Here is an 8,074-nt window from a genome sequence, read left to right on the forward strand (position 1 = left end):
GAGTTTTTTACCATATCATATTGCTTCTATGGATCCTTTTTAGCTTTCAAAAATGTGATATCATTTTTCTACCCCTCTCTGACTCTAGATACCCTAAGTATTATCCCTTTTTCTTATCTTTATATTTCCTCTTATATATAAAAACATTATTAAAGATGCTTTTTGTGAAGGAGTGGAGAGGGATCTTTCATATGACTTTACGTTCATAATTTTCAAACAGATCCTGTAAAAAAATGTACACTGTATATAAATTTGAAGTCAGCAGTCCTAATTCAGTATTCAGCAGTTGCTGGGTACACCCTCATTACTATCTGAAGGCTAATGATTCAGAATTATTTAGTTCTGATAATCTCAAACATACAATTTGTCAAAAATTAGGGATCTGATATTCTGTGTTTACCAAAGACCACTATAAAATAAGATTAGATCTGTTGGAACTACATTTCAGATTTCTATATTTCTTCTAATACATATCTTAGAATTAGCACCATGTTCAGATTTTAGGCAAGTAATTTAGCATGGTAAAAGTGCAACCCACAGTAATGGCACTCTCTATTCCAACACTCAACATGTCTTTACTCAATCAGTCAGTCTAAATATTTGTTGATTATCATCCTATGATTCTGGAGTTAGAGGATTATATTCTTTGTGTTCAATAGATTCTCTCAATCTATTTACAATTCTTTTACAGGTTGTGTAACAAGGAAAAATTCTCTTTTGTTCAGTTTTCCACAATTAGCAAACATAGCCAACTCATTCTAGGTTTCAAGACCTGATGATAATAACTCTTCACTTACAGCATCTCTCCATACCATCCGGCAGACATCCTATTTGTTGTAAGCAAACTTTTTCTTTGTCTCTTTGTTACTTTTACATACTCCAGACTAGGACCTTTTCCAAAGCTGTCCCACACAACCACAATGGTCATCTATGTTCTCCTCCTAGGAAGGCTTTACAGTATAGGTAAGAACTAATTTTCTTCAGACTACAGCCTGAAAATCACCATAAAAAATTTATCAGATTTTAAAAAGGAGAATAAAAAAGAAAAATAGCCTGGACTGTAGAGGTCAAGTATTATTATCATCATGCCTTTGCTATTTGAGACACATGGCTAATAAGCTCTAAGTAGGAGTTTTGACCCCTGGGAAACATTAGTTCCAACTTACCTCACTAGTGAACATAGCACAGAAGTAATCACTACAAGCCGCCAGAACAATCCGATGAGCAGGGAAGTCCTTCTGTTCCACTTTCAATGTAACATCACAGAGAGTATTGCTCTTCCGGAGAGAGTTCATTGAATTGAGGATGGACTTAGCATGTGAGTTTGTCATTATGTCTTTGGGAGCCATATTGCCTACCCCCAAGCAATATGGAGACAAAGAAAAAGTAGTCCTTGGATTCTGCAGGTAAAAGAAAAAAAACACTAGGTTATTTCCTAAAGTGTGGGGGCCTGAAGCATCTTCTAAGAGTTTTAGAAATAAAAGAGGGTTATTTGTTTGTTTTTAATAATAATGTCTTCTCAGAAGAGAAGAATACCACACAATCATAAAAGTTTTATCTCCTCAAGGTTTATTAAATAATTCCAGTGTTAAGAAAAGGCAAGGTGATTTCTGGACACCTGAGAATTTCTTGTAAGAAAATGCAGAACTTCATGTTATGTGAATACCAATAACATGGATTTATTAATCCTATCATTTCATGTTTCTTCTTTCTGTTTCTATTGCCACCACCCTAATACAGGCCTTTATTTCCTTACCTCTGCACTATATTTTATTTCATGGGTATACTTAATATATTCTATCCTATTCCAATTCAAACAAAGCACTACTATCTAAGCCATGTACTTCTGTGTTCTAACTCCCTGAACTGATTGTAAACTAAAGCATACTTATTTTTTATATCCTTCAAAAAAACCTGAAAAAGGGCTTTGACTATTGCTCAAAAAATATTGATTGGTTCACTTAATATAATTTTGGGAAGGTATATTAACTACAAGTAGTTCTACCACCTAAATGTAACAAAGACCAATGTCAATGACTAAAATAAATCACTTAATGCATTTCATTAGAAATTTTGTTCAGATGGAGGAAATGTACTATCAGTTCCTAATATAGATAACAAAACTGGCAAGAAGATATGGTAGTACTGGACAACTACAACACCCAGATAGCTAAACTAAAGATAATGAAAACGAAGTTACAAAGTACTAAAAGCTGAGCTTCTGATACATTTTTTAAAACCTTTATCACCTGTCTTAAAATCAATACTAAGTACTGGTTTGGGCAGAAAAGTGTTAAGGGCTAGGTAACTGGGGTTAAGTGACTTGACCAGAGTCACACAGCTAGAAGTGCCTTGAGGGTAAATTTGAACCCAGGACCTCCTGTACAAGCTGGCTCTCTACCTAGTTAGCCATCTAGCTGCCTCTTCTGATAAATTCTTGCTCTTCCTTGTAACAATTCTTTGACAATTTCATGTTTCATAGAACAGAGGAATCAGGTTCAGAATACTGAAGTGAACAGAACCTTGGGCAAAAGTGAACTCTCTCTTGGAGTTTCTAATAATGAAGAAGAAACATGCTGCAGAAAGACAAACAAATGTCTTATACTCTAAAAAGTTCATAAACATAAGATCTCATTGCCTAAGACTCCAAAAGGGAAATAGCTTAAGAAAAGGAAAGATGTGTGCTCACAAAACAAATTTATGACCATACAGCCATGAACTATCTTTCACAATCAAGAAAAAATTAGAAGGGTATCTTCAGGGACAGATATGAGTACACAAGGTATTCTCAAATCTTATTTACAGTTTTCAACTTTTATTAAAACAATCAGTTAACATTTAATAATCTTTCAGAATAGAAAACAGACTTGTCAGTATTTAACTCTGTTCAGGAGGGACCTCCATCTCTCTAGTCATAAAACATGATATACAAATCCAAATTTAAACTTTTGCTCTGAAAAAGGATCTAGACATGTTCATATTGAAGGTGTGATTTGCTAAATAAGATGAAGAAAAAGAGTAACTCTCCTTTGTTAGGAATCAAGGAGACTGGCACAAATGAGAACAGTGCTCCTTTTCTGGGCTAGAGGATTTGAGATGAGCTCACATTTTAAAAGGAGTTCTAAAAATACAAAAAGAAAGGCATCTATCCAAGGAAGGGGGGGAAAAAGGAGAATAGCATGACTCTGAAAGTTAATAGAGAATGCTGGTTGTCAGCTTGCAAAAAGGTCTAGCACTACTAGTCTGTTTGAAATTTTTAATTATTGGATTGATTTTTCTTAAAGACAGAAATAATATATTGATCAAACATGTAGATGATGTAAAGTCAAGAAGAAGGGGTTATATGCTGGATGAAAGACTGGGAAATTTCACAATAGGCTAGAACCATAATAGGCAATAATATGATTTAGTTCATAGTGTTGGGACTTAAAAGGCCTGGGTTCAAATGCTGTCTCTGATAGGAGATGGGTAACCATGAACAAGCAGGCTACTTATCCTTTCTAGTACCTTTCTCACCTGTAAAATGGAGATAGTTGAAACACCTACTTCAGAAAGATGCTGGGAAGCTCAAGTGAGATAGTGTGAAGGTGATTTGCAAACTTCAGAGTACCAGAGAAACTTCAATGACGACTACTACTACTACTACTACTACTACTACTACTACTACTACTACTACTACTACTACTACTACTACTACTACTACTACTACTACTTGTACTAAGCAAAATTAAATTCAATCACAATAAGTGTAAAATCTTACAATTAAGTTAAAAAAATCCATAACTCAAATATAGGATGAGAAGACAAGAGGGCTCAGATTGAGATCGAGAAGGGCCCTCACCCCAGGAGGTATATGGCTGTCCAAGAACACAAAGAGAGTAAGTAGCAGAGTGGGGGTTTGAACTAACATCCTCCAAATCCAAATCTAGGGCTCACATTTTTCTCATTCTGGTTTTATTTGTCTATATAACAAGTCTCAACCAGCTACTTGGCAATTTACCAATTTCCCTTGCCTCCAATGACTTTCTTATCCTGTTCTCTGGGGTAATCTCCACTGCAAGACCTCTCTGTTCCTACTATAGGGTTACTTGATTTTACTAGAACATCAGTTTCACCCACTACAAATTCATGGTAAATAAACTTGGCAGATAGTTGCTCATTAATCCTTTTACTCTAGCATTAACATAGCAGAGAACCCCATTTGCTTCTTCAATGAGAAAACTCAGATATACAGCAATCTTGGAGAAAAAAATCATAGGGGCTTAGTTCCCTTTAAATTAAAAATGTATCAACAATATGACTACTAAAAATACTACTAAAATATTGGGCTTCGTTAATGGAAATCTTAGCTCTAATGTATTCCATGTTGGTCAGACCATATTTGGAGTACTGTATTCAGCACATTTTAAAAGGTATACTGAAAAACTGATGCATCTGGAAGAAGGGAAGCAAAAGTAGTGAGGGAACCTGAAACTATGTAACATGAGAATTGGCTGAAAGTTTTAGAGACATTTAGCCTGAAGAACAAATTTAAAATGGACATAACAGCTCTTTTCAGATATTCAAAGAACTGTTATGTGGACCACAAGATATTTAAAAAGCTAGATGGTTACCTGTTTTTGTTACTAGCTGTGTGACCCTGGGAAAATCCCTTAACCCTGTTTGCCTCAGTTTCCTCATCTGTCAAATGATGGAGAAGGAAATGGCAAACTACTCCAATGTCTCTGCCAAGAAAACCAAATAGGATCACGAAATCAGACATGATTGAAACAACTGAACTGAATTCTGTATTTGGTAAGGACCTGGACTAAATATATATCTAGTGCTTAGTACAATGTTTGTCCCATAGTGGGTGCTTAATAAATGTTTATTGATTATTTACTTCTGAAACCAGGGGCCTTAAACACTGAGGCAACAGTGTCAAAACTCAAATAGAAAAGGGCATAAATAAAGGTCCCTGACTGCATACTGGTTTAGTTTTTATATGAAATGTTACAATGTTTTACTGTATTTTTATTTTGTTAAATATCCCCAATTCCTTTTTTAAAAAAAGAACACCTTGCTTTCCATCTTAGAATCAATACTAAGTATTGGTTCCCTGGCAGAAGACTGGAAATGGCTAGACACCTGGGGTTAAATAACTTGCCCAGGGTCATGCAGCTAGGAATGTTGGAGACCGAATTTGAATCCAAGATTTCCCCTCTCTAGGCATGGTTTTCTATTCACTGAGCTGCCCCTCAATTACATTTTAATCTGATTCCAGCAATGCTGGGGCCACATGTTTGATATCTCTATTCTAAGACACTATGATTCCACCTCCTCATTTTGTTCAAGTTTCAGCTAAAATCCCATTTTCTGCAAGTCTCTCTTGATTCTCCTTAACACTAGTGGCTTCTCTCTGAAATTATCTCCAAGTGAACTTGTAAGATCTTTTTGCATACATTTGTTTACCTGCTTTCTCTGCCATTACCTATTGAGGTGCTAGAGGGAAGAAACAGTTTTTTGACTTTCTTGAATCCTCAGAACTTAGCACAGTGCCTGGTTCATAGAAGTATTTAATAAATGCTTAATGACAGAAAATCCTGGGGCAGTCTGAGTATAACAATATAAAGTGGGAGAAAGAACCTTAGCCTGTAAATGAGAAAAACTGGTTCTGATTTCAGTTCTGCCACAAACTAATTATATGATTTAGAAGTTTCTTTACTTCTTTGGGCCTTAGTTCTCTCACTTGTGAAAAACAAGGGTTTGATTAAGTGATTTCTACAATCCCTTGACTGTAGAATGGCAGTAACCTTTCATGATTCTATTTATGAAAGGGAATCTCTGTTATTGGGTAACGACTGACCAAAGTAAAGATGCATCAATAAATAATTAGATTATATGATATTAAAATCTGTCTCAACCTAAGATCTTATCTGAGGCCCCTGAACCCATAGAAACCCACCAACTTGATTTATAAGCAAAAGTTGCTACTTTCCAGGTTCAATATCACTAACCCATGGCCATCATTACATAAATAAACAAACCACAGGGTTTGAGAACACAATTCATTAACTATGCTGACTATTCAAACTCTGATTAGTCTACTTTTTTAAACAGTTACAAACACTTCCTAGGGGAAGGAATAAGGGAAATTAACAATTAATTCCATTTTCTTTAGGGTCTAAAGCTTTTTAAGAGAATATGATGATGAAAGTCAAATTCGAGTCTTTAATAATTTACTCTATCACTTTTCAGTAACAAAGAGACCATTCCAGGCTACTTCATTAGCTGCAGTACATCTATCACAATTCTTTCATTACTAGTTATCCCTTTTTTAAAAATAGGTTAATCCTTACATCATCTTTACCAGGTAGGTGAACATGTTCTCACTGTACTGATGAAAACATAAATCACCAAAATATAAACCTTTACAAAATCTTTCATCATCTGGGACTTTGGCTTATCACTTGTTCTTGACTTTCTTCTGTTTTGAGGTGTTACCATCTACAAAGGAATCCTGTGTACAAAGGTATTACAAAGGTATCCTGTGTAATTGCTCTGAGGGTAGAGAATGTCACAGGTAAGGAAGCTAGTTGGCACAGTTATTAAGAGCCACTGGGTCTGCAGTCTGGAAGACTGGAGTTCAAATTTGCCTTTGGACACTCACTAGCTGTGTTACCTTGGACAAGTCACTTCATCTTTGCCTCCATTTCATCAATTGTAAAATGGGGACAATAATAGTACCTCCTCCCTCGAAGGATGATGCTGAGAATCAAATGAGATTTTTTAAAAGTCCTTAGCACAGTCCTGGCACACAGTAGGAACTATACAAATCATTATTATCATCTCTTCTCATCACCGGGAAAAATTGCCGGTGTACCCTTGGGCAAATCAATACTTCTGGGGGCCTCACTTTATCATCTGTAAAATGAAGGTGTTGGACTCTATATTGTCTAAAGTGCCTTCCAGTACTAAGGTCCTCACATTCTAAGGGTGTCAGTGGCCAAGAAATGACTAGTAGCGCTGCACCAAAAATCAGTGCTTATAGGAGTCACTCCACGTCACGAAACCCCCTTCCCCAGCAGACCCACTTCCTCTTCCCCAGCTGAATCTCAGATTTCACCACAGATCGAGAGTTGCAAGGGTAATGGGAACGCGGGATTCAACTTCGGTCCACTTTTAATTTTCGGCAGGATAATCAAAGGCCCTCTTCCTCCGCCCCAGAGGGAGGCAGGTCCCGGGAGGAGGGGACGGAGGCTCAGGGGTACAGCGCCTGCACAGCCCCACCCCACCCCGTCCTCCCTCGGGCCCTGCGCCTCCAGCTCCCACCCCGGCCACACGGGGGCGGCAGCGCGCGGACGGGGCGGGGAGAGGGCAGGAGAGGCTCAACTGTGGCTCCCTCCACCCAACTCACCTCAGCACCCCGCCCAACCCAGCCAGGCAGGGCTGGCCCCCCGCCCGAGGGGGTGGGGTGGGGTGCGGGGCCCGCAGGCGGCTCAGTGGGCGCCGAACAGCCGCCGCCGCCGCCGCCTCCCCGCCCCGGAGCCGCCAGAATCGTGCCGGTCGTCGTCGTCGTCGCCGCCGCCGTCGTCGCTGCCGTCGCCGCGCGACGTGATGACGCACGGAACGCGAAGACGGGCCCCTTCGCCTTCTCCAAGTGCCACGTGACGGGGCTGGGTCACATGACCCTCTTTATCCCTCACCACCTCCTGATGCTGCTGCCGGATGGCCGGAAAAGCGGACGAAGTAAAGAGGGACCTTTGCCTAGCAGCGCGGGAGTCGGCCGGCTTGTTGAAGCCGCTTCTCTACAGAGGCTCGCTGGGCTGGGCCAAGGGCCAAGAGTGCAGGGAGAGCCTTCGCTGGGCCGTCGTTTAGGGCCTGCCTACGGTTGGTTTTCTGGTCGCGTGGCCAGGACGCCTCTCAGCGCGGGGAGGAAACCTATAGAGCCGTCGCCGCCTTCCGAGCCCATCGCTCAGAACGGGCTCTGAGGTCCGGCAGTGCTCTGGGGGCGCCAGCCGGTGTGGTCAGAATCGACGCTGGAGCCACTTCTTCGTCCCTCTCCACGTTCTCTGCATCACAATGGGGCTTAATC

At 39.7% G+C, this 8,074-nt stretch overlaps 1 protein-coding gene across 1 annotated transcript in view; it reads right to left on the minus strand.

Annotated features, from left to right (window-relative positions):
- KLHL12 (kelch like family member 12) overlaps positions 1–7,532 on the minus strand; it is a 27,436-nt gene extending 19,904 nt beyond the window's left edge. The window contains exons 1-2 of the mRNA XM_016429508.2: positions 7,397–7,532; positions 1,167–1,400 (exon numbers count right to left, since the gene is read on the minus strand). Coding sequence (XP_016284994.2) covers positions 1,167–1,349 — 183 coding nt within the window. The 5' untranslated portion in view covers positions 1,350–1,400; positions 7,397–7,532. The remainder of the gene's footprint in view (positions 1–1,166; positions 1,401–7,396) is intronic.
- Positions 7,533–8,074: the final 542 nt, after the last annotated feature.

This window comes from Monodelphis domestica, chromosome 2, assembly GCF_027887165.1.
Source record: "Monodelphis domestica isolate mMonDom1 chromosome 2, mMonDom1.pri, whole genome shotgun sequence".
NCBI classification, from domain to species: Eukaryota; Metazoa; Chordata; class Mammalia; order Didelphimorphia; family Didelphidae; genus Monodelphis; species Monodelphis domestica.